We start from the raw sequence: 27604 nt of genomic DNA on the forward strand, positions 1-27604 counted from the left end.
TATTGGTTGCAATCTTGAAAATGCCCCTCTTATCGCAATACTCTCTCTTCTATCAGTTAGCCAATCCTCTATCCATACTAATATACTACCCCAACACCATGGTTTTTTATCTTATTAAGTAGCCTTATTTGTGTTGTCTTATCAAACGCTTTTTGGAAAACCAAGTACATTACATCATCTGGTTCCCCTTTATCTATCCTTCTCATTACCACCTCAAAGAAGTATAATAATTTGTCAAGCACGATTTCCCCTTCATGAAGCCATGATAACTGCTTGATTATATTATGTATTTTTATATGCTCTGCTATTTCATCCGTTATAACGGATTCTTTAACATTTTCCCAGTGGCAGGTGTTAAGCTAACTGGCATATAGTTGTCCATTTTTGTCTCCTTCCCTTTTCCTAATGGCAGATGTTAAGCTAACTGCTGTACAGTTATCCATTTCTGTCTCCTTCCCTTTTTGAATAAGGGTGTTACATTGGGAGTTTTCCAATCCTGTGGGACTTTTCCAGAATTTAAGGATTCTTGGAAGATTGCTACCAGTGCATCCACTAGCTCTGTAGCTACCTCCTTTAATATCCAGGATACAACCCATCAGGCTCAGGTGACTTATCGGCCTTTGGCCTCAATGGATCCCTAGTAATTTTTCTCCTGTGATAGTTATTGTATTTATTTCCTTCTCCACCTCCATGCCATTGATTATTTAGTACTTTTGGAATGTTATTAGTATCTTCTACCATGAAGACTGATGCAAAGTTTTTATTGAATTCCTTTGCCATTTCCTGGTTCCTCATTATGTTTTCCAGTCTCGTGCTCTGAGGGGTCTATGTTCACTTGACTTTTCTCTTCCCTATATATTTAAAAAAGCTATTGCTGTCCATTTTTATATTACTTGCTAGTTTACCTCTAGTTTTATTTTCTCCCTGTCAATTTACTTTTGGTCATCTTTTGTTAGTTTTTAAAATTTGTCAATCCTCTGGCTCACCACTAATCTTTGCCACATTGTATATGTTTTCTTTCAGTTTAATATTATACTTAACTTCCTTTGTTAACCATGGTTAATTTATCCCCTTCCTAGAATCCTCTTTCCTCACTGTATCTTTGTTGTGAGCCATTAACTATTTTTATCAACCTCGTGCCGATTATCTGCCTTTTTATGCTAAATTCCTTTCCCAATGCACACTCCAGCCTGTGTCCAAAGGAACTGTGCCCTCATTCCTTTGTAATTGCCCGTATTTAAGTTTAGCACAGATGTTTCTGACCCAAGTTTTTCATTCTCAAACTGAATACTAAATTCTACCATATTATGGTCATTGTTTCCAAGGGAATCTTTTACTCTTGAGATTGTTTATTTAACCTGCCTCATTACACATTATCAGATTCAAAATAACCTGATCCCAAGTTAGATCCACAACATATTGTTCTTGGAAATTGTCCTGAATACACTTTGAATTCTTCCTCATGGCCAACTCTGCCAATTAAATTTTCCCAGTCCACATGAAGATTAAAGTCATCCATGATTAATGTACTACCTTTTTTACATGCCCTAATTATTGCCTGATGTGTTTTCTGTTCTGCAGTATGGCTACTGTTAGGGAGCCTTTAGACTACTCCCACCAGTGTTATCTTCCCCATGTTATCCACCCATATGGATTCTACATCTTTTGGTCCAAGACAATTTCTTGCTTTCATACGCATTCCATCTTGTACTAACAAAGCTATCCCACCACCCTTTCCTCTTTGCTGTGCTTACGATAAGTCACATACCCCTGAATATTTAGCTCCTAACTTTGTTCTCCTTGTAACCACATCTCTGTAATGGTTCTAAAATCATACCCATTAACCTCAATTTGTGCTGTTAATTCATTTAATTTTTGCCAAATACTGCGTACATTAAGCGAAGAGCCATTTAAGTTTACCGTTTGACCATTTTTCCCCCTTCGACCCCATTTGCTGCTTTTTTATGTTTGTAAATTCTGTCCCTTCTTGTCACCCTTTGGGTATCATTACCTAATTAGCTGCCTTGCAATGCTGTCATATTTTTAAAAAATATATTTTTATTGGAGTTTTAACTCAATATCAATATCAAACTTTACATTAGACAGAACAAGCAGAGAAAAAAAGGCATATTATTTACAGGTTGTCAAAATGTCTGTGAGCTTGGCCCCCATGGTCGCGATTCCTTATTTATAGTGGTATACATACAGAGAAAGTTGTATTTACATTTATGGTAACAAGGAGAGTCATGTTGAACCCTTTGTTTTAGAGGGTGGGTAGGCTGTATTGCTTCCCCGGTTTCTTGCATACTGGCTACGAACAGGTCCTCGAAGAGGTTGGGAAATTTTCTCCACGTGTCTGGAATCTCTCCTTGGACCCCTTGATTGAAAATTTTAACTTTTCAAGCTTTAGGAATTCAGCTAGGTCTGAGAGCCACCCCGAGGCTCTGGGAGGTGCTGCCAACTTCCACCCCAGTAGAAGTATCCACTGGGCGATCAGAGAGAGATGAAGGCCAGGGGGTCGGCCCCATGAAGAGCTCTCGGTGGTCTGACACCCCGAAGGCTTCCACAAATGGGCATGGCTCCATCCTAACACTCATAACCCTGGACATGACCTTGAAGAAGGCTGTCGAGAACCGATAGAGTCTGGTGCAGGACCAGGACATGTAGGTGTGGTTTGCCAGGCACCCCCTGACGCTGCCCGCACTTGTCCTCCACCTCCGGGAAGAATCTGCTCGTTGTAACCTAGTTAGGTGCGTTCTGTGCACTTCCTTGAGCTGCACCAAGCTTAGCCCTGCGCATGCGGCGCTGCAGCACCTCGATCCAGAGCCCTCCCCCTAACTCCACGCCCAGGTCCTCCGCCCATTTCCGTCTCATTTCATCCAGTGCAGTCCTGGTCTCTTCTTTGAGTCGTCTGTATATGGCGCCACATTTGTCTCCACTCAGCCAGTCCAGCACTACCATATTGTCTAAAAGCATGTATCCGGGTTACGGGTGGAACGTTTTGGTCTCCTTCCGGCGAACGTCACATAGCTGCAAGTAAAACAACTCATTCCCTTTCGGGAGTTGGAGCTTCTCCGACATCTAGGGGCTTTTCACAGTAACTTCATTGAAGCCTACTTGTGACAATAAGCGATTATTATTATTTCCTCCAGGGCCGCTATCCAACTGTCTGCGTACATATCCTTCACCCTCTAGGGGTCTCTGTCCTCCTTCCATTCCAAGATCTAAACGTGTCTATCTTTGCTGGGGCGAACCTATGTTTGTTGCAGATGGGGGGGCCCCCATATAGATACCACCAAGTGTGAAGTGGCGCCTGAACTGGTTCCAGGCCTTTAATGTGGCCACTACCACCGGGCTCCTTCAGTGTGTGTGTGTGGGGAGGCTGGAAGTGAAGCGGTTGCTAGTGCCTGGAGAGACTCCCTATGCAGGAGGTCTCCTCTATTTGGACCCATTTTCCCCACAGCTCCTGCAGCTGCCCCCTCACCCTCTCTGCGTTCGTCACCTAGTTGTAAAATCGGATGTTCGGCTGGGCCAGGCCTCCCACGTGTCACCCTCCCTTCAAGATGGCTTTGCTTATCAATCCTGGTGAAGAAGTATTTAGGGATGAAGACCGGGAGCGATCAAAATATGAAGAGGAACCAATGCAGCATGTTCATTTTGATCGCCTATACCCTTCCCGCTAGCGAGAGCAGGAGCGAGTCCCATCTTTGGAGGTCACACTTTACCTCCTCCACCAGGCTTGAGAGGTTGCACTTGTGGAGCCTTGCCCAGTTGTGTGCTATCTGTATCCCTAGGTACCTGAACTTAGTCTGGGTTATCTTAAACGGTAACTCCTCCAGCTCCGCTCCTCCTCTGGGGAGGGGGGGGGGGGGGGCGGTGCACCGAGAACACTTCGCTCTTCCCCAGGTTGAGTTTGTAACCTGGGAAAGCACCAAACTCTTTAAGGAGTCCCATTGTCTTTCCCATACTGGCCAGAAGGTTCGACGTGTAGAAAAGCAGGAGCCTGCCCCTCCTCGAATGCCTGTCCACCACTCCGTCGATCTAAGAGCGATGGCCAGTGGCTCAATTGCCAGTGCGAACAGGAGCAGAGACAACGGGAACCCCTGCCTTGATCCCCTATGCAGCTGAAAGTACTTGGAGCCGGTGGCTCCTTAATGAGATTGTCCACATGTTCGCCATGGGGGCACTGTGCAGAGGTTTAACTCCCGTGGCGAACCCTGATACAAACCCAGACTGTTCAAGCACCTCCATGAGGTACCTCCATTCTTCTCTATCAAAGGCTTTCTCAGTGTCCAGGGAGCCAATCACTTTGGGTGTCTCCTCTCCTGGTGTGGTCATTATTACATTCAGCAGGTGTCGGATGTTCACTATTACTAAACAGGGGGAGGCGGTGGCATAATGGTATTATCACTGGACTAGTAACCCAGAGACTCCTGGTAATGCTTTGGGGTCTTGGGTTTGAATCCCACCACGGCAGATGGTGAAATGTGAATTCCATGAAAAACCTGGAATTACTGCCAGATGCAGTAGTAGAGGCAGGTACAATTTTAAGGGGCTGGTTTAGCACAGGGCTTTTAAAGCAGACCAAGGCAGGTCAGCAGCATGGTTCAATTCCCGTACCAGCCTCCCCGAAAAGGCGCCGGAATGTGGCGACTAGGGGCTTTTCACAGTAACTTCATTTGAAGCCTACTTGTGACAATAAGCAATTTTAATTTTCTCATTTCATTAGCTATCTGCCCTTGACAAACCCGGTCTGATCTTCCACGATCACTTCTGGCAGGCAACTCTCCAGGTACCTCCCCAGTGCTTTCGAAGACTTTCGCAGCAGTATTTAAGAGAGACCCAGACATAACCTAGATCAGGGTATGATCCACACCCCTTCCCCGCTCATCAAGATGGCCAATGTCTGCTTCCTCTTTTTCACCGTCGCCATGTGCGACCTGTTCTAGCCAGCCTTCTTCTAAACTCTCGAGAACACTGTTCAATCTCTCTTTATACGACAAACCCAATATCTATTCCGTAGTGTAGCGTCTCCCCATAACCGTTGGTTTCCCCAAATAACCCTGTATACTACTTCTCTCCCCCCACCCCCAGCCTCTCGGGTGTGTTCGGCCCTGCCACTCTTCGATCCCTAAAGCCCGTGTTGTATTCATTACCCTCTACTGCTACTTCCCAGGTTGTGGTTCTGCACAAACTCGTTGCCCTGCAGGGCATCAAAGTATTACTCCTTGCCCTGAAAGGTGACCCGAATTTGGCAGGGTAGAGCATGCCAAACCACACCTTGCTTTTGTACAGTGCAGATTTGGCTTGGTGCTTGGTCAGTTCTGCTCCAATGTCCTGGTACAAGCAGATGGAATGTCCTTTCCACTTGCACAAATTCATGCTTTTTACCCACCTCAGGATCTGCTCCTTATCCTGGTAACAGTGGAGCCTCACAATCATCACCTGCAGTGGCTCCATCGCCTTGGGCTGCTGTCGACGTGACCTGTGGGCATGGTCTACCTCCGGGGGCTTGGCGAAGCCCTCCTCGCTGACCAGCTTTCCGAGCATCACTGCCACAAACTCTGTGGGGTTCCTCCCCTCCGTGCCTTCTGGCAGCCCCATAATCCTCCGGTTTTGCCGATGTGGTTGGTTCTCCTGGCCATCAGTTTGCTCCTTCGACCCGTTCTGTGTCTTTACCAACCTCTGCTTCGGGGGCTGTGATCCGATCTCCCTGGTCCATGGTGGTTTTCTCGAGGTCCCATGTCATTGCTTCTTGGACCTCAAGCCACCGCTCCATTTTGCTCACAGCCTTCTTCATGAGGGTTGTCACAGCTTAAACTGTCGCCCCCCACAGCTGCCATGAGGTCTTCCTTCATCGGCTCTCGAAGCTCCTGGAGCTGAGAGGTGACTAAATCCATAATTTTCTCCATCAGCGCCTGGGTCTGTGCTGGGAAGTCTGTGGGACCGTCCGTCCTTGGATCCTTGCCGCCATGTGGGCTCCTCTCTCCAAGGCTAAGGTTTCCCTCTCCTCCTCTCTGGGAGTTTCTCGGCTGGATTGCTGGTTCCTCGGTGTTTTGGGCGACATTGTGATCGATTGGGGGGGGGGGGGGGTGATTTGGGGAGTTTTTTGTTCGTTTGGTGCTCATTTGTTGGGGCTAAAGGGCCTTAACCAAGGTTTCACGACGAGAGCCATCTTTCACGTGACCGCTCACCGGAAGTCCAGGAGGGGCTCTTAAACTGGCTAACGAAAAACACAATGAACAAGGGACCTTTTTTAGATACAAGTAAATATACCACCAAAATATGACTGACTGTTCACTCCTCCTTGCTTGGTCATAACACCTTCAAAGTAATTCTTTCAATTACATACTACATGTTTACTCATGTGTTCAGTTTTGGTCTCCTTACCTGAGAAAGGACATACTGGCGCTGGAGGGTGTGCAGAGGAGATTCATTAGGTTAATCCCAGAGTTGCGGGTGTTGGATTAAGAGGAGAGGTTGCGTAGAGTGGGACTGTACTCGTTGGAATTTAGAAGTATGCGAGGAGGTTGTTTCCACTGGCGGGTGAAAGCAGAACCAGGGGGTCATAGCCTCAAAATAAGGGGATGTAGATTTAGGACTGAGCTCAGGAGGAACTTCTTCACACAAAGGGTTGTGAATCTATGGAATTCCCTGCCCAGTGAAGCAGTTGAGGCTCCTTCATTAAATGTTTTCAAGATAAGGATAGATAGTTTTTTGAAGAATAAAGGGTTATGGTGTTTGTGCGGGAAAGTGGAGCTGAGTCCACAAAAGATCAGCCATGATCTCATTGGATGGCGGAGCAGGTTCGAGGGACCAGATGGCTTACTCCTGCTCCTAGTTCTTATGTTCTTATGTGTACCTGAATACAATGTGCACACAGAGCAATCTTTCAAGATACTCAATCAACTTTAAGAGTTGCAAAAGTGTTCTTCAATCCTTAATCTCTGAAATGAAATGTAAAAGAAATTCCATTCCAGCCATGTTTGTTGGCTTTTTGTTGTGTCTTGCAATTAATTAGGCTAACACATGCTCAACTGCAGGCAACCATTATTGAACTTGCAGCCATATTCTTTTGCTTTGTAAGCCTTGATAACCTCTCCAAAACCATTGCCACTCCTTATTTTGTTTAAATCCTTCTCTACTTCCCTGGTTATGTGGTTTGCAAGAACACTGGTCCCAGCATGGTTCAGGTGTAGGCGTTCCCAATGGTACAGCTCCCACTTTCCCCAGTACTGGTGGCAGTGCCTCACGTACCAAAACCTGTTTCTTCCACATCAGTCTTTGAGCCACGTATTCATCTCTCTTATGTACCTTATGCTAATTTGCAAGCGGCTCGGGTAATAGCACAGAGATTTTAACTTTGGAGATTCTGTTGCTTAATGCACAGTGTCCGCACCTCAGCCTTCAGCTCAATGACTCTGAGCGGAAGTTCCTCAAGCTGTAAACACTTCTACAGACAGGTTTGCCCTGGATTGCAATGTTATCCACGGCAAACTCTCTCGTGCTGCAGCCTTGACCCATCACTTGTCCTGCCATCCTTAATGTATTTTAAACAATTACCTAATTTAATTATTTACATATTTATGGTGCTTTTTATGGCTGCACTGAAGACTTTGAATTTATAGAAAACTGGACTGGGACTACAATAAACAAATTAAACGAGTGAGCGAATTAACTACTCGGCTCCCACAACTGAGGGTGATTTTCCCCTGTCTGTTAAAAAGAAAGAACTTAGCCTGCTGGCACAGGCATTCACATTACAGATGCATTGGCACTGCACAGCACTTTTAACTGTTATGTAATTCGAGAGACCTTCAAGAAGCAGCAGATAAAATAAATAAGATGAAATAAATTGAAATTACAATTTTCTGAAAGAATGATCAGCTGTTGAAGGAAATTCTTGTGATTTAGAGTAAGCAAGAGAAGCAATCTAGCAGAGAGAAGAGCATGCAGGACCGACTACGGCTGGGGCATTTCACCACAGTGCGACATGGTGCTTCGTTCACTGAGCAATGGACCGATGGCTATGCATTTCAGAATCTTGTAAAGTAAGTGTAAATGGCAAATCTCTCCCTCAAGGACTTTCTGGCTGCCCAAAGTGCTCTCTTTTCCCCCCACACCCCTCCATGCTCTTCACCCACCCGTGCACTCTTTATCCCCCCCCCACGCTCTCTTTTTCCCCCCCCCACGCTCTCTTTTTCCCCCCCCACGCTCTCTTTTTTCCCCCCCCACGCTCTCTTTTTTCCCCCCCCACGCTCTCTTTTTTCCCCCCCCACGCTCTCTTTTTTTCCCCCCCCACGCTCTCTTTTTTCCCCCCCACGCTCTTTTTTCCCCCCCCACGCTCTTTTTTCCCCCCCCACGCTCTCTTTTTCCCCCCCACGCTCTCTTTTTTTCCCCCCCACGCTCTCTTTTTCCCCCCCACGCTCTCTTTTTCCCCCCCCCACGCTCTCTTTTTCCCCCCCCCACGCTCTCTTTTTCCCCCCCCCCCCACGCTCTCTTTTTTCCCCCCCCCCACGCTCTCTTTTTCCCCCCCCCCGCTCTCTTTTCTCCCCCCCCCCCCGCTCTCTTTTCCCCCCCCCACGCTCTCTTTTCCCCCCCCCACGCTCTCTTTTCCCCCCCCCACGCTCTCTTTTCCCCCCCCACGCTCTCTTTTCCCCCCCCACGCTCTCTTTTCCCCCCCCACGCTCTCTTTTCCCCCCCCACGCTCTCTTTTCCCCCCCCACGCTCTCTTTTCCCCCCCCACGCTCTCTTTTCCCCCCCCACGCTCTCTTTTCCCCCCCCACGCTCTCTTTTCCCCCCCCACGCTCTCTTTTCCCCCCCCACGCTCTCTTTTCCCCCCCCACGCTCTCTTTTCCCCCCCCCACGCTCTTTTCCCCCCCCCACGCTCTTTTCCCCCCCCCCACGCTCTTTTCCCCCCCCCACGCTCTTTTCCCCCCCCACGCTCTTTTCCCCCCCCCACGCTCTTTCCCCCCCCCACGCTCTTTTTCCCCCCCACGCTCTTTTTCCCCCCCACGCTCTTTTTCCCCCCCACGCTCTTTTTCCCCCCCACGCTCTTTTTCCCCCCCACGCTCTTTTCCCCCCCACGCTCTTTTTCCCCCCCCACGCTCTTTTTCCCTCCCACGCTCTTTTTCCCCCCCACGCTCTTTTTCCCCCCCACGCTCTTTTTCCCCCCCACGCTCTTTTTCCCCCCACGCTCTTTTTCCCCCCCCCCCACGCTCTTTTTCCCCCCCACGCTCTTTTTCCCCCCCCCCACGCTCTTTTTCCCCCCCCCCACGCTCTCTTTTTCCCCCCCCCACGCTCTCTTTTTCCCCCCCCACGCTCTCTTTTCCCCCCCCACGCTCTCTTTTTTCCCCCCCCACGCTCTCTTTTTTCCCCCCCCACGCTCGCTTTTTCCCCCCCCACGCTCTCTTTTTCCCCCCCCCCACGCTCTCTTTTTCCCCCCCCCACGCTCTCTTTTTCCCCCCCCCACGCTCTCTTTTTCCCCCCCCCACGCTCTCTTTTTCCCCCCCCACGCTCTCTTTTTCCCCCCCCCACGCTCTCTTTTTCCCCCCCTCCCACGCTCTCTTTTTTCCCCCCCCCCCACGCTCTCTTTTTCTCCCCCCCCACGCTCTCTTTTTCCCCCCCCCACGCTCTCTTTTCCCCCCCCCACGCTCTCTTTTCCCCCCCCACGCTCTCTTTTCCCCCCCCACGCTCTCTTTTCCCCCCCCACGCTCTCTTTTCCCCCCCCCACGGTCTCTTTTTCCCCCCCCACGGTCTCTTTTTCCCCCCCCACGCTCTCTTTCCCCCCCACGCTCTCTTTTTCCCCCCCCCACGCTCTCTTTTTCCCCCCCCCACGCTCTCTTTTTCCCCCCCCCACGCTCTCTTTTTCCCCCCCCCCCACGCTCTCTTTTTTCCCCCCCCACGCTCTCTTTTTTCCCCCCCCCACGCTCTCTTTTTTTCCCCCCCCCACGCTCTCTTTTTTCCCCCCCCCACGCTCTCTTTTTTCCCCCCCCACGCTCTCTTTTTTCCCCCCCCCCACGCTCTCTTTTTTCCCCCCCCCACGCTCTCTTTTTTCCCCCCCCACGCTCTCTTTTTCCCCCCCCACGCTCTCTTTTTCCCCCCCGCGCTCTCTTTTTCCCCCCCGCGCTCTCTTTTTCCCCCCCGCGCTCTCTTTTTCCCCCCCGCGCTCTCTTTTTCCCCCCCGCGCTCTCTTTTTCCCCCCCGCGCTCTCTTTTTCCCCCCCGCGCTCTCTTTTTCCCCCCCGCGCTCTCTTTTTTCCCCCCCGCGCTCTCTTTTTTCCGCCCCCCGCGCTCTCTTTTTCCGCCCCCCGCGCTCTCTTTTTCTTGCCCCCCGCGCTCTCTTTTTCTTGCCCCCCGCGCTCTCTTTTTCTTGCCCCCCGCGCTCTCTTTTTCTTGCCCCCCGCGCTCTCTTTTTCTTGCCCCCCGCGCTCTCTTTTTCTTGCCCCCCGCGCTCTCTTTTTCTTGCCCCCCGCGCTCTCTTTTTCTTGCCCCCCGCGCTCTCTTTTTCTTGCCCCCCGCGCTCTCTTTTTCTTGCCCCCCGCGCTCTCTTTTTCTTGCCCCCCGCGCTCTCTTTTTCTTGCCCCCCGCGCTCTCTTTTTCTTGCCCCCCGCGCTCTCTTTTTCTTGCCCCCGCGCTCTCTTTTTCTTGCCCCCCGCGCTCTCTTTTTCTTGCCCCCCGCGCGCTCTTTTTCTTGCCCCCCGCGCGCTCTTTTTCTTGCCCCCCGCGCGCTCTTTCCCCCCCCCCCCCCCCCGCACTCTCTTTTTTCCCCCCCCTGCGCTCTTTCCCCCCCACAGTCGGCCACCCAGCCATATATACCACCTTCACCACCCTTAACTAGCGGTTGCTGTATAATTTCCTTTCACGCTCTTTATTTATCCCGCAACTGTTTCAAACTTCATTGAAGACTTCCCACTCTTCCAGCTTTACCACCATGCAGAAAATCTTGCATATGGAAAACATCCTTTGACTCACGAGTGAGCTGCACCAGAGGAGATTCATTTTATTCCTAAAATGTACTCACAGGTTATCTTCATGTCTACTTTTTGAATAGACAACAGGAATGGATAAATCAACAGAGGGAAGAAATAGAAAGACAAAGGAAGTTGCTGGCAAAGAGAAAGCCTCCTCCAACTCAAGGTTTGCAGACCCCAGCAGCAAACTCTGAGCTAAAACAACGCAAAACAAAGGCTGTCAATGGTGCTGAAAATGATCCTTTTGTTAGGCCAAACCTTCCACAGTTGTAAGTTTATTTTTATATTTTATTATGAAATGTCTTATTACATTATCCAGATTATGCAGTGAGTCTTGCCAAATAAAAAATACTGATATTCTGGATTTGAGGACAAAAGAACATGAAGTTGAAGCATGTGGGGTTGAATGCAAATGATGACGCAGCCTTACAGAACAGCTGTTAACTGTACACAGGCTTGATCTAGACTGAGGCAAAGCCTGTGAAGCAGCTGATGCTGGGTGTCCTTCGTGCAATTGTTCCAATACTCTTTGTTGCAAGTTGGAGGAATTATTATCCCCCCCCCCCCCCCCCACGCCATAGTCTCTCCCTGTACTGTCGAAGTTTTCTGGAAAGAAATGGCTTTAATTCGGAAAGCGTTTCTGCTATCCTCCCTTTTAATACCATTTCTAGTACCTTCCCCATCACAGGATCATTTGTGGTCTGTTGTTCGACCTGAGCTGCAGACCCGAGGCCGTATTCAATCTGCCAAAAATACAAGAAATTTTCACCACTAGTTGGTACCTGATTAGCAGGCAAAGGCAAACATGAGAATGCATCAGAATTAGCAGGTCTCTCTGATGGTATTTGATCTTGTAGTAATGTGCAGATAATATTGAAGACCATCGTTGAAGTCTGCTTGCTACCAATGAAGGAATTCCTTTGTTTGGCCCAAAAATGGTGACGTGCCTATGGTCTGTCAGAAGTGATGACATTTCCTCACACAAAATCAAAATAAGTGCCTCTTTCTCCAACTGGGTGTAATTTGATTCAGCACTTGTTATGGTATGAAATGCAAAAGCTATTAGTCTTTCTTCCTCTGAAAGTATGTGACACCACAGTCCCAACTCTGTACGGCGAGGCATCACAGGCAAGTTGTAGTGGTAACTTTGGGTTGAAATGTACCACTGACTTCTTCAGTGCTTCTTTAACTGACTGATATGCTTTTTCGCACTCTGGAGTCCAGTGCTATGCTTGTTTTATGCACAACAAATTATGTAATAGTTTAAGCAGGGTTGCTAGATTCTAAACACATTTCCCATAATAGTTAATTAACCCTAGGAATGATCTTAACAGTGTTATGTTTGCTGGTTGTGGGGCCTCCACGATAGCCTCCATCTTAGATGCCTTGTGTAAATCCTTGCTATCAATCACGGCCTAAATATTGTCTTGACATTAGAAAGAAGTTGCACTTATCTATCCTGACACGCATGCACCTAAAGTTGTTTTGATGTGGCTTCTAGGTTACTTAAGTTTGCTCTCTGTTAGTACCAGTTATCAGTATGTTGTCAAGGTAGCATTGTACCCTCTTCAGACCACTTAAGACCTGGTCCATGGACCGTTGAAACAAAGCGGTGCCGACGTTATACCAAAAGGTAATCTCTTCTGGCGGAATAGGCCATTATGTGTTATAATGGTGAGTAGGTGTTAAGATTCATTTGCAGGTAGGCCTGCGATACATCAATCTTGCTGAACTTTGTCCTCCTCTTAGGCGGGTAAACAAATCCTTAATTAACGTTGGTGGGTGTTGATCTGCCCATAAAACGGAAATGATGGTTGTTTTGAAATCTCCGCCAATGCACATAGTTCCGTCCTTTTTTTTTTTTACAGGTACAATAGGGGTTGCCCAGTCACTAGCGGTGATGGGTTCTAAGACTCTCTATCCACAAGTCTCTTGAGTTCAGTTTAGACATATGGCATAGAGTACTGTTCTAGCCTTGAGACTCTTGGACTGGCTGTTTTGTTAGATCCAAAGTGCACCTGTACTCCTTTCATGGACACAAGTGTGTCCTCAAATACACTACTGCACTTCTCTAAGATGCTCTGTAGATCTGTCTTAGAATACACTGCTGAACTTCTCTAAGATGCTCTGTAGATCTGTCTTAGAACCAGCTGACCTGTTCACAGCACTCCAGTTCAACTTTATCTTCTCTAGCCAAGAGTGGCCAAAGAGAGCTGGAAACCTCCCTTAGACAACATGAAGTGGCTGCTCCGCAGTTTGCCCAGTTAACTCTACTTCAACGTGATGTATCATCTTAGAGGCGCTATTTCCTCGGTGTGGGTCCTCAAGGTGACATCTGTTGGCATAGGACTTCCAATTTTCGGATTCTTCCTTGAATGGACCAATGGTGTCGAACTATCTGGTCATTTTACAATGACACTGGAATCTGCACTCAACATCCCTTCAGGAGCTTTCCTTAATATAAATGGTCTAATTTATATTGTAATATAAGCCAATTGCAGCAGCTCGTCTTGGATGTAATGCAATGTAAAAATCTCTCTGCTTCGCTCTACCTCTGTGCCTTAGTCTAAATGCGCACGCGGTGAGCTGTGCAGCCTGAACTCCTGGGGACCGGTTTTAATTTTAGATGTGGGCTTTTTTTTCTTGCCCCACAGCCTTGCCAGTCTGATGCCAGGTGCAATTGGCTGACTTTTGATTCTGCCTTAACATCAAAACTTATAATTTTCTTTACTTGAAAATAATTTATTCATTCCTCATTGCTAGTATTCTTTTTATCATGTTCTGTTCTGGACTCTCAGAACAAAAGAACTTGAAAGTTGAAGCATATGAGGTTGAATGCAAATAACAACACAAGTTTATTGAAGAGCTGTTAATGGTACAAAGGCTTAATCTAGGCAAAGTCTGGGAAGGAGCTGATGGCATCACAAACTATCATGTGATTAGACTCTTAAAGTGACTATCACCAACACAGCAGCCCTAAATATATAACAATACTTTTCATTTCACGTGGTACACCCATAGGGATCTGTTATTCATTAATGACTTGGATGATGGCATAGAAAGACATATATCCAAATTTGTTGCTGATACAAAGTTTGATGACATTGTAGACCGTCTAGATGATAGCATAAAATTGCAAGGAGATATTGACAGACTAGGTGAATGGGCAAAATTGTGGCAGACGGAATTCAATGTAAGCAAGTGTGAGGTTATCCATTTTGGACCAAAAAAACATAGAACAGAGCACTTTCTAAATGGAAAGAGGTTAGGTGCAATGGATGTCCAAAGAGAGGGTTCAGGCATATAGATCCTCCAAATGCCACTAACAACTGCAGAAAATAATCAAAAAGGCTAATGGAGGATTATATCTGGAGGATTGGAGCATAAAGGCATAGACGTTATGCTGCAGCTGTACAAAACCCTGGTTAGACCTTACTTGGGAGTACTGTGAGCAGTTCTGTGCACCACACCTATGGGAGACCCTGTCAAAGACTTGGAATTTCAGTTTATGGATGACATCACCATCTCCATTCTCTCAGAAGAGAATCTCAAAGCCATGCTTCACATCCTCATGGAAGCATAACAAAGATTCAATCTCCGCCACAACCTCAAGAAGACCTTTACCAGCCTGCCTCAGGGCAAGTGCTGTCCGTCTCCATCAAGATCAACAGAGAAACCTTACCAAGTGAGAAACGTTTCCCATATCTGGGGAGCCACTTCTCATCTAAGGCTGATATTGATGTGGAGATCCAACATTGTATCAATCCATGCCCGGACGCCTGAGGACGAGAGTCTTTGATGACTGTGACATTCTTGCTGACAGCAAGATCCTTGTGTGTACAAGGCAGTCATCCTCCCAACTCTTTTATATGGTTCATAAACTTGGGCAACGTACAGGGGCGGCGCAGTATCACAATGGTTAGCACTGTTGCTTCACGGTGCCAGGGTCCCAGGTTCAATTCCCGCTTGGGTCACTGTCTGTGCGGGGTCTGCACTTTCCCATGTCTGCTTGGAGTTTTCTCCGGGTCCTTCGGTTTCCTCCCACAAGTCCCGAAAGACTTGCTATTAGGTGAATTGGACATTCTGAATTCTCCCTCTGTGTACCCGAACAGGCTCCGGAGAGTGGCGTCTAGGGGCTTTTCACAGTAACGTCATTGCAGTGTTAATGTAAGCCTACTTGTGGCAATAATAAAGATTATTATTAGATGCCACCTCAAGGCCCTGGAGAAGTACCATCAACGCTGTCTGAGACGGAGTCCCAACATCAGTTTGAAAGGCAGGTGTACTAATATCAGCATCCTTGAAGGAGCCAAGATCATCCTCATCAGGGCCGTGATCATCTGAAACCAACTCTGCTGGGCCGGCCATGTGGTTAGGATGTCAGAGTCCCAACTACTAAAGCAAATCATTTTTACCCAGTTCAAGGAAGGCTTCTGAACATGGGGAGGACAAATGAAGCACTTCAAAGACACCCTGAAGGCTTACCTCAAGAAATGCAACGTAGACATCAATGCCTGGAAGACACTTGCTCAGAAGACACCTACTTGGAAGAATCTCTTGATTGAAGGTGCACAATTCTTCGAGGATACATGATGGCAAGGGGAGGCCCTCAAAAGGAGCCTGAGAAAGGAATACCAGCGATCTAGAGTACAAGAACCAATCTCATCTCCCGGAAACACCTACCAAGCGTGTGATCCAAGATTCGGACTCATCAGCCAGCCGTGCAAGGGCCCACAGAACCCATGACCAGTAAAATGGAGTTTCTTGGGTGGTCATCATACTCATAAGCAAGTGATCACCAAAGGAAAGGTGTGTGTCAGACCTACATGTACTGGTACATTTCACGATCTAAGTAGATTATTATTCTCTTTCACACTCTTACATTTTTTTCATGTCCATTCAATAAACCTGAAACTTTTAATAATGCACAATTATTCACAAGATTTTTACGAACTAATGAAACTTCCATTTTGCATCCTTGAGCATCTGATGAAACAGGAGCAATCTGGAATGTAGTTTGTTTCACCTTGCTGTATATGAACAGTTTTGTTGTTATCCCTAGTCAAATACTCAATGGTAACAATTTACACCAACAATTTAATATCCATTTGACAGTTATGCCAAAACTGGCCTGCTACAGTAGGGCCCACAAGTTAAATGCGCATTTGCCAGAAAATAACTTCCATTAATTTGAAATGACTGTTTTATCTTAAAATAATTGCTTACTGAGCCTTGACAACTCGTATGATGAAGTTGTGCAGGTGCTGGGGTCACGTGCACCTTGCAGATGCAAGTTTCCTGCTGGATGAACTCCATTCAGAATCGAAACTCTGGTCTCCACCTGCAAGGACTGCCTGGAACAGCTTCTTCTGATTAAAGTTGAAATACTTTAAAGGCCTGCTCCTATTATTTTAGCTAATTTATACCATTGATTCCAATGTCCTTGCCATCTTAAAACCAATGCCACAGTTTGCTCAAATGCTGATTGTTCTATTCCTAAGTTGAATTAAAGCTGAATTTGGTAGGTTTAGGAAAAAGTTTTTCTGTACACTATCTTATATGCCAGTCGAATAAGAGATGAATAAATACCAGGAACTGTTGATCGAAAGTCAATGTTTCAGGATTGTTGCCTTTCATTTTAAAGTGGTTCATTTAATTTGTTGGAATTGGTTGACATTGCAAGACCTAAGGAAAGAAGTTTGTATGTTATTTATCAATAACTTAAGTAGACTTAACTTTGCATTCCTGTCTGTGGATGTTAAGAGGTTGAGATTAAAGGATAGATTAATACAACTGAAGCAGGCTATGCTCAATATTTTGATATCCTGTGGAAATGCAATGAGCTAATTTTTCCAAACAAAAGTGCAACTTGAATCTTGAGGTATTGCATTTCTGATACTTGTGTGCTAACAGGAAATATTCTATGCTAATCACATGCTGTATTGTCCTACAGAAATAGAGCATTAAATTATTTGGTCTTGTGCAGAAGCATTGTTCTGCAGCTACAAGAAATACTGCATCTGCAGTAATCTACAACTAGTAATCCTCAACTCTTTTGAGAATTCACTTAACACAAAAGGGTTGGAGATGTTAGAATCTAGGTATGCCTGCATTATTTTGGATGTACAATAAACTTTGAATTTTACTTCCTGCAGCACCATCTAGTCAATTTTGTAATCTAAATTGTAATACTTCTGTTTTTTTGATGTTCCTGTCTTAACTAGGTTGACAATAGCAGAGTACCATGAACAGGAAGAGATCTTCAAACTTAGATTAGGACATCTTAAGAAGGTCTGTTCATTTTGTTAAGTTTTAAGTGGAGGGATTGAAGGGGAGACGTCACAACCATGAGATTGTATGTTTAAGTGGGCAGGTTACAAAAGATTTAACCCAAAAACTATTAATTTTGTATGGCCATCAAAATTATTCTGTCACACTATTCCTAAAATCATAACTTTGTAGTAAGCGAGGCTGAAGGAAAAACTTGCATTTTTCGAGCCATTCACCATGTGTAGTTCATAGAATCATAGAGATTTCAGTGCAGAAAGAGGCCATTTGGCCCATAGAGTCTGCACCAGCCCTCAGAAAGAGCACCCTACCTAAGCCCATACTTCCACCCTATCCCTACCCCTCCGCCCTATCCCTGTAACCCCACCTAACCTTTTTTGGACACTAAGGGCAATTTAGCATGGCCAATCCACCTAACCTGCACATCTTTGGACTGTGGGAGGAAACCGGAGCACCCGGAGGAAACCCATGCAGACACGGGGAGAACGTGCAGACTCCGCACAGGCAGTGACCCAAGCCGGGAATCAAACCTGGGACCCTGGAGCTGTGAAGCAACTGTGCTAACCACTGTGCCACCATGTTACCCTTGTTGCAAAGAGCTTTACATACAATTAAGTACTTTGAAATATAGTTACTATTTTCATGTGGGAAATGCAGCAACAAATTTGGGTTCAGCAAAATCCCAAAGGCAGCAATGAAATAATCTGTTTGTGATGTTGGTTGAAGGATTAATATTGGATCGCGTATGTCCACCTGAGAGGGCAGATGAGCATCAGTTCAAAGTTTCATCTGAAGACATGATCACCGACCGTGCAAACTCCCTCAGTACTTCCCAGGTGTCTGGGACATGGGCTTAATTCTCTTGAATGAGACTTAAACTCATGATCCTCTGACTCGAGGCGAGTATCGAAACATAGAAAATAGGAACAGGAAATGGTCATTTGGCCCTTTGAGCCTTCTCCACCATTCATTATGATCATGGCTGATCATCAACTCAATAGCCCAATCCTGCTTTCTCTTCTCTTCTCTCTCTCCCCCCCACTAAATGTCCTTTGATTCCCTTCGCCTCAAGTGCTATATCTAACTGCTTCTTGAAAACCTACATTGTTTTGGCCTCAACTGCTTTCTGTGGTAATGAATTCCATGGGCTCACCAGTCTCTGGGTGAAGAAATTTCTCCTCATCTCTGTCCTAAATGGCCTATTCCGTATCCTCGGACTGTGACCCCTGGTTCTGGACAGGCACACCATCGGGAACATCCTTCTTGCAACTACCCTGTCTAGTCCTGTTAGAATTTTATAGGTTTCTATGAGATCCCCCCCCCCCCCCCCCTCATTCTTCTGAACTTGAGTGAATACAATCCTAACCAACTCAATCTCTCTTCACATCCGTCCTGCCATCCCAAAAATCAGTCTTGTAATCCTTGGCTGCACTCTAGAGCAAGAACATTCTTACTCTGATAAGGTGACCAAAATGGCACACAAAATGGTACCTACTGAGCCACAACTGTCATTATTTTCTCACTTGCTAATTGCTTTTATTATGGATTACCAAGTAGTATATGAAACAAATTATGCTAAAATGTCAATAGTGTTTTCCTTTACTGTAATTCGCTACAAGAAAACAATATTATCTTGCAATCCCCATAGAGACTGAACGATTCAAAAATATATATATTTTAAATTCCAATGACTGGAAGGATAATTCACGATTTTAAGTTTGAAGACTTTTACTGTAATTTTTAAAATATATTTTTTATTATTTTCACATTTTCTCCCACATTTACACCCACCAACAACAAACAATAATCAGTAACAAATATGTCAATCCCCATATCAATAACAACGATCCCATCCTCCCACCAAACCCCAAACATTAGCCCACATGTTCACATCAACAAATGACAAAAAGGAATCCGGAATCACCCATAGTCACCGCCAACATACACCATCCCCCTCCCACCCACCCCCTAACTAATGTCTGATGTTATCCAGCTCTTGAAAGTTAATGATGAATAATGCCCATGAATTGTAGAACCCCTCCATCCTTCCCCTCAGTTCAAACTTAACCTTCTCAAGAGTCAAAAATTCCAATAAGTCCTCCTGCCATGCCAGGGCACAGGGTGGAAAGGTTGCTCTCCATCACATCAGGATCCGCTACAACATCTGCCTCCGCACCCGTTTACAACCCTGGCTGATCCGACACCCTGGGGGCCCGGGTCCAGTTTCACGTGCACCCTAAAAACCTCCTTCCAGTAATCCTGTAGCTTTGGACAGGACCAAATCACATGAACGTGATTAGCGCCCCCCCCCCGCCGCCACATTCTCACAAATCTTTTACTCCTTCAAAGAATCGGCTCATCCTCGCCCTCGTGAGGTGTGCTCTGTATACCACCTTCAGCTGTATCAGCCCCAACCTCTCGCACGAGGTGGAGGCATTCACTCTCCGGAGCACCTCACACCAGAACCCCTCCTCCATATCCTCTCCCAACCCTTCTTCCCACTTTGTTTCGATCCCTTCCAGTGGTGCCTTCTCTTCCAAAATAGCTCTGTAAACAACTGACACTACCCCCTTCTCCAGTCCCCCTGTCGTCAGCACCTCCTCCAGCAATGTGGAGGCCGGCACCACCGGGAAGCTCTGTATCTGCTTTCTGGCAAAATCTCGAACCTGCATGTAACTAAACATTTCCCCCTGCTCCAGCCCATACTTCGTTTTCAGCTCCTTCAGCCCTGCAAACCGACCCCTAAGAAACAAATCTTTTACTGTCTTAATCCCTTTCTCCTCCCATTTCCGAAAATTTCCATCCCACCTCCCTCGCTCAAATTTGAGATTCCCCCGAATCGGCATTTCCCTTTGCCCTGCCCCCAACCCAAAGTGTTGGCGAAACTGCCTCCAAATTCTCAATGAAGCTATTATTACCAGACTCCCTGAGTACTTCCCCAGGGCTATCTGGAGCGGCGCTGTTGCTAGTGCTTTCAATCCCGACCCCCTGCACAAATTCTCCTCCATTCTGACCCACTGGGAATCAACCCCTCTGACCCAGCTCCACACCTTCTCCACATTCGTCGCCCAGTAGTAATACATCAGGTTCGGAAGCCCCAAACCCCCTGCCTGCCTTCCCCCTCTGTAGCAGCACCTTTCTAACTCTGGCCACCTTCCCTCCCCATAGGAACGAAGTAATCCTTCCCTCAATCTCTCTGAAAAAAGCCTTTGGCAGGAAAATCGACAGGCATTGAAACATAAACAGAAATCGCGGCAGCACATTCATTTTAACCGCCTGTACCCGACCCGCCAGTGACACAGGGAGACCATCCCACCTTGCCAGATCAGCTTTCACTCTCCCCACCAAACTAGAAATGTTGTACCTGCGGAGCCCCCCCCCCCCCCCCAACCTCCGGGCAACCTGCACCCCCAGGTACCTAAAGTGAGTCTCTGCCCTACGGAATGGCAGCCCCCCCCCACCCATGCCCCCACCCCCGGCCGAGACACCACAAAATACTCACCCTGTCTAGATTTAGTTTGTACCCCGAGAAAGACCCAAAAACCGAAGCAGCTCCAATATTCCCCCTATAGACACACTCGGTTCCCACATGTATAACAGCAAATCATCGGCATATAAGGACACCCTATGCTCTATCCCCCCCCCCGCACTAATCCTTTCCATACCCCAGAACTTCTTAATGCAATGACCAATGGCTCAATCGCGAGTGCAAACAGCAGGGGGTACATAGGACATCGCTGCCTAGTCCCACGGAGGAGAGGAAAGTATCTCGAGCTGATGTTGATTGTGCGGACACTCGCCCTCGGCTCTTGTGTAGTAGCTTTACCCAGTTCACAAATCTTGGTCCAATCCCAAACCGCTCCAGAACTGCCATCAAGTACTCTCATTCTACCCGGTCAAACGCCTTCTCAGCGTCCAGTGCCACAACCACCTCTGTTTCCTTCCCCTCTGCCGGTGCCATAACGACGTTCAATACCCTCCTAACGTTTGAAAAGAGCTGCCTCCCTCTCACAAACCCCGCCTGACCTTCACCTATCACCTTCGGGAGGCACTCCTCCAGCCTACCCGCCAGCACCTTCGCCAATACTTTTGCGTCCACATTCAGAAGCGATATGGGCCTATACAACCTACACTTCGTCGGATCCTTATCTTTTTTAGCAACAGGGAAATCGATGCGTGCCCCAAAGTTTGTGGCAACACCCCCTTCCCTATCGCCTCTTCAAACATCCCCACCATCACGGGTGCCAGCTTACCCTTGAATTTTTAAATAATATTCCACCGGAAACCCATCCGGCCCCGCCACCTTCCCTGCCTGCATCCTCCCAATCGCCTCATTTATCTCCTGCTCCCCTATCGCTCCTTCTAATATAGCCCTGTCCCCCTCCCCTAACCTTGGGCACTCCGTCCCATCTTACGGTCTCACCCAGGTGGCTCTGACCTGTACAACCTCTCATAAAATTCCTCAAAAACCTTGTTAATCAGATCCGGAGCCACCACCAACATCCCTGCCCTATCCCTCACCTGAAGAATTTCCCTTGCCGCTGCTTCCCTCCGGAGCTGACTTGCTAACATACATGCTTATCTCCATGTTCGTAAACTGCACCCCTTGCTCGCCTCAGTTGGCGCACCGCCTTCCTGGTAGATAGCCGGTCAAAGCTCGCCTGTAGTTCCTTCCTCTTTTCCAACTTCGCTGGGTCCCCATCTTCTGCATAACTCCTATCTACCTCCAACATCTCATCTATTACCCTCTGCCGCTCCAACCATTCCTCTTTGCTCACCCTGTCCTTAAACAAAATCACCTCACACCTCACCACCGCCTTTAGAGCCTCCCAGACAACTGCCTTCGATACCTCACCTGTACAGTTGAAACCTACATATTCCTTAATTACCTTTTCAATATTGTCACAGAACACTTGGTCCCCCAAAAGTCCCACATCTAATTTCAACCCCGGCCTCTGCGCTACCCACTTCTCAAGTACCATATCCACCCAATGCGGAGCATGATCTGACACTGCAATTGCCGAGTATTCCGACCCCTTAACCCCAGCCAGCAAAGCCTTCCCCACCACGAAAAAGTCGATCCGCGTGTATACCTTATGGACTGCTGAGAAAAATGAGTACTCCCGTTCCGTCGGGTGCAGAAACCTCCAAGGGTCCACCCCTCCCATTTCCACCATCAGCCCAGCCAACGCCTTCACTTCCCCCCCCGCCCCCCCCTGATGGGACCAGCGAGCATGGCCGTGACCTGTCCAACCTTGGCTCCTGCACCAAGTTCCAGTCCCCCCCCCCCCCCCGCCCCCCCACTATCAGTTTGTGTGTGTCCAAGTCGGGGATGGCCGCAAACACCTTCTTTGCGAATCCCACATCGTCCCAATTGGGACCGTATACACTTAACAGCGCCACTAACCTCCCCTCCAGCGCCCCTGTCACGATCACATATCTACTTCCCTGACCTGCCACCACCTTTTCCATCTGGAAGCGTACTCTTTTGCTAACCATTACCGCTACCCCTCGAGCCCTTCCGTCAAATCCAGAGTGAAACACCCAGCCCTTTTTAAGTCTCATCTGGTCCTTCACCCTCCAGTGAGTCTCCTGCAGCATTGCTACGTCGGCTTTCAAACTTTTAAGATGCGGAAGCACCCTTGACCTCTTGACCAGCCCTCCTAACCCCCTTGCGTTCCACGTGACTATCCTAATTGGGTGTGTCTCACCCCCCCCCCCCCCCCCCCCCCCCAACCCTTCTTGTCCACCATCATCATACCACCGGGCCCTGCCCCATGAGCCTGACCTGCCCCTATCCATTATTAACATCGAACCCCTTTCTCCCCCCCCCCCCCCCCTCCCAAAACCCCCCCCTACATTTCCTCTTGACGAAACATCTCCCAGCAACCCCCCCCCCCCCCAAACGCTCGCCTTGTAGGCCCATCAAAACCTGCTAACCAGGCTCCAATGGCTGCAGCCCTCCTCTCACCTCCCCTCCGTTCACTAGCCAACTTTAGTTAGCTAGTGCGGGTGGCTGACTTTTACTGTAATAAACTAAAAGCAACATTGATTGAACACTATTCTTGTATACGACTTGTACTCTAAACTACAGATACGTTTTCCCATTTTAACTTTAAAAAGGACTGAAAATCCCGCCGTAGTTATCCTTTATTTACACTGCCCCTTAAGAAGACGCCTCATTCTCCCAGAACCATTCCAAGGCTATTCTCCGCTCCCAATGGCCCGGCTTCTTTTTCCTTTCCCAGCCAGGTAATATCTAATTCAAGACCTGACTTTTGCTGTGAGCGTTGCATGGCAGATTCCCCTGGACAAAAATCTTGCTTCCTTTAAATCCTCATGAATTCAGTCTTTTTAATCTGTGTGCAAGCTCCCACAAGGTTCTGCATGGTGAGCAGAAAGGTTAATATTTTCTCTGCATCAGGTATAGCACCAGCTCCCTCTATCTCCTCGGATTCTTACAGACTGATTTGACCTAGAACCCAAATCTCATTGCAGATTGGAATTAAATAGATAGTTTAAAGAATATATGTTTATAAAGCCTGACATTCCTAACACTTCTGTGTGTATCTGAAATGAAAAATGAAAATCGCTTATTGTCACAAGTAGGCTTCAAATGAAGTTACTGTGAAAAGCCCCTGGTCACCACATTCCGGCGCCTGTTCGGGGAGGCTGGTATGGGAATTGAACTGTGCTGCTGGCCTGCCTTGGTCTGCTTTCAAAGCCAGCAATTTAGCCCTGTGCTAAACCAGCCCCTGGTTGGAGATAATTGTCTCCTCACAGTCAGCACAAATGCTCTTGTCGTTGTCTGCAAGTATGACTATCTTGCACTTTCTTCCCCTTTGTTTTAGCATTTAACTAGGCTTGTTGGGCAGAATGCAAAACAGGTGACATGTTCCCTTTCATTCCTCCATTTTACTTTAGAGTCCCAAAACATTCTCTTTGATCTTCTGTTGAGTTCAAAAGACTATTTGTTTTGTCTTGATTTTGCAAATAATTTCTTCAATCCAATGATTATTTTTTTACGGTATGTTTATTTGATCATGTGCTTTTTTTTTTCCCTGTAGAATCGTTATTTATAATTCGGGTATCCTTTTCTAGTTTAAGAAAACTAGAAGTTTACAACATCTGAGTTAAAGGAATATACTTGTAATATATAAAAAGCATTTTCATGAACATTGTGTCAATGTTTTCATCTCAACCAATGGAAATTAGTTCAATTTAGAATTATTTTTTTAAAGCAATTTTTATTATTAGAAGCTTGAAGTAATTGATATAGAGATGTGGGCCTTTTTCTAATCATGTTATAGAACAGTAATAAGTCATTTGGTCCACCAGGTGTTTGGTATGTTTACTCCACGTGAGCTATCTAGATTGCATCCTTGCATTCATTTTAATTCTTTTTCAAATGGCTATGCAATTTTTTTCAGATATTTATCGACTTTGCTACAGCTGTGAATTGTGGCAGAGAATTGATATTAAGGCTTTCCTAACTTCACCTCTAATTATTTTTTGATTATCTTAAATGTGTGCCCACATTACTGCCTTTCCATCCAATAGAAGTCATCTTGTTATTAACCACCTTGTACAACATTTCATAATCTTGAAGACATTTATCCCATCATTTTTCAATCATCTGTCTTACAGGACGAAGTCTCACATAACTAATCCTTCACTTCTTGACATATCCTAATGAGTCTATGCTGCACCATTCCCATTGTTTTTATGCCTAAAACTGTTCGTAGAACATCCAACTCCTGCCTAGCTGAAGCGTTATACAAGTTGAGCATTGTCATGTAGCTATTGTTTCCCTTGCCCCTAGATTCAAAACCAAAGATTACATTTGCCTGTTTTCTGACCATATCAATTTTAAAACAATCTTTAATGACTTGCGTGCCTCTACTCCATTTAAGATGTACATTTCCTATTTTGACCACCAAAACATATTGCCTATGTTTCTCAACTTTTGAACTTTCTCTAGTAACTAGCTGTCCATCTTTCTAGTCTACATATTCCTGTAGCTTTTCACAATTTGCCATGTCCCTCAATTTCATATTTTAAGACAATTGCACTCTAGTTCCCTCACCCAAGTCCAGATCACTAATGAGTACCTATATAAATGATGATGGGATCTTGGCTCAGATTGGTACCAGTTGTGCTGGAATTTAGTTCATGATGCTAGTTAATCTTCTAGGTACATAATCTGGATGAATTGGGAAATTTAACATCCTCAAAAAAAAAAAAAGCTGCTTATTCAACTACTCAAACCTACAATGTTCAAATTTATTTCTCTTTGGAATAAACAGGAAGAAGCTGAAATTCAAGCAGAGCTTGAACGCCTGGAGAGAGTCCGAAATCTGCATATACGTGAACTTAAAAGAATAAATAACGAAGACAGTTCACAGTAGGTTAATGGATATTAAATAATTTTTTTTGTGTTTAAATTGTACCTTTCACAACCTCTGCATTCTAAAGCACTTCAGTCAATGAAGTATTTTTGAAGTGTATTTTTGAAATTTAATCGTTGTTATAAAATGAGAACATTTGTACAAAGCAGTAAAATAGGGGAGGCAGTGAAGTAGTAGTATTGTTGCTGGACTAGTAATCTAGAGACTCAGTAATGCTCTGGTAACCCAGGTTCGAATCCCACCACAGCAGATGGTGAAATTTGAATTCAATTTAAAAATAAATCTGGAATTAAAAGTCTAATGATGACCATAAAACCATTATTGATTGTCGTAAAAACCCATCTAGTTTACTTACGTCCTTTTGGGAAATCTGCCGCCCTTACCTGCCTGGCCTACACGCAACTCCAGATCCACAGCAATGTGGTTGACTCTAAATGCCCTCCGGGATGGGCAATAAATGGTGGCCCAGCCAGCGACGTCCACATCCCATAAACAAATTTTTTTTTAAATTTAGTGGTGATGTTGGTTGATGAATTAAAGTTGGCACTGGGAGACCTTCCTTGTTCTTCTTAAAATAGTATCACAGGATCATCGATAACCACCTGAAGGTTGCAGATATTTGATCTGTGTTTGATGTTTCATTTGAAAGATAGCCCTTCTGGCAATGCCGCATTTTCTTGGTAATGGTCAGGTAGATTGTGCTCAGATCCTGAAGTAGAAAATCAAAACTAAAATTTTGTTAAGTTGCATGTATTTCAAGGGAAAATGCTCCCATCTGTTGAAACATTAATTTAATGGGCAGAAGGGGAGCACAAAGAATATCATGTCATAGTATGGTAAGATATGACAGCAGAGATGGAAAATGAGGCGGACTCTGTCAAGAGACCTATCTGAAGGGAGACCTTAGCTATGGAACAACTGATATTTCAAAAGCTGTATGTGATATGAATACTGGAGTTACCAGGGTGCAGAGGCAGTCTGGAAAGATGCATGATCCAGTATTTGCAGAAGTGTGGGTTTCTAAAGTTTATGGAGTAACCTTTGCCAGGAAAAGAGAAGAACCCCAGGGAGAGTTAAGAGATACTCCACCCAGTGGTGACAGATAATTTTTTTAAAAAAAATGTTTTTAATGGGTTTTTGAACAAAGTATATTTACCATTATGTACACAGAATAAGAAAAAAAAAAAATATATATATATATATATAGAAGGGCGCACCCAAACATACCAAAAAAAAAGTAATAATAAAATAGAATAACTGGTTAGGGTATTGTGCACCAGCTCAGCAGCAGCAACTCTGTATAACTGGCAAAATTATTTACAAACACATAAGTAGGCGACTGTTTGTGGTGGTGGTGGTGGTGGTGGTGGGGGGGGGCGGGGGGGTGGACTGGGGAGGTAGATATACATTTGGGGGACGGAGAAACAATTACAGTGGGCAATACTCAAATGGGTTTACTGTTGGTGTTGTCAATTGCTTCTCCCGGACGGATCTCACTGCCGTTGTCGTCTCGCGCTCACCTCCGCTCCAGCCGCTCCTCCCATCTTTCGCCTGTATTCTCCTTGTTCTCTGTTCCTGGAGATGCCAGGTTTGTTATCGTATCCCTCCTTCCGGCTGTCATTTCCCTGCCTCCACCCCACCTCCCTGGTTCTCCTCTCTTGGTTCCCTGTCCCTTCCCACTCTTTTCTCCCCCCCCCCCCACCCCGTGGTTCGCCTTTCTCCTCTTCAGTTTAGCTGTGCCCCCCCCCCCCCCCTTCCCAGTCTATCTCTCCCTCTCAAGCTTTGGCTACTTTCCCCTGTCTCTTGGCTACCTGGATATTCTTCTGCTTGTTCATTGGCCACAAACAGGTCCCGGAACAATTGGGTGAATGGCTCCCACATTCTGTGGAAGCCGTCGTCTGACCCTCGAATGGCGAATTTGATTTTCTCCATTTGG

The 27604-nt window shown here is 46.4% G+C and overlaps 1 protein-coding gene across 5 annotated transcripts in view; it reads left to right on the forward strand.

Moving 5' to 3' along the window:
* The window catches only part of tlk1a (tousled-like kinase 1a), a 279213-nt gene that overhangs the window by 152489 nt on the left and 99120 nt on the right, over positions 1-27604 (forward strand). For all 5 annotated transcript variants that reach the window (XM_072475834.1, XM_072475818.1, XM_072475826.1 and 2 more), the window contains 4 exons: positions 7915-8051; positions 11053-11241; positions 17197-17263; positions 25567-25664. In XM_072475834.1, coding sequence (XP_072331935.1) covers positions 7915-8051; positions 11053-11241; positions 17197-17263; positions 25567-25664 — 491 coding nt within the window. The remainder of the gene's footprint in view (positions 1-7914; positions 8052-11052; positions 11242-17196; positions 17264-25566; positions 25665-27604) is intronic.

Source organism: Scyliorhinus torazame, chromosome 2, assembly GCF_047496885.1.
Source record: "Scyliorhinus torazame isolate Kashiwa2021f chromosome 2, sScyTor2.1, whole genome shotgun sequence".
NCBI classification, from domain to species: Eukaryota; Metazoa; Chordata; class Chondrichthyes; order Carcharhiniformes; family Scyliorhinidae; genus Scyliorhinus; species Scyliorhinus torazame.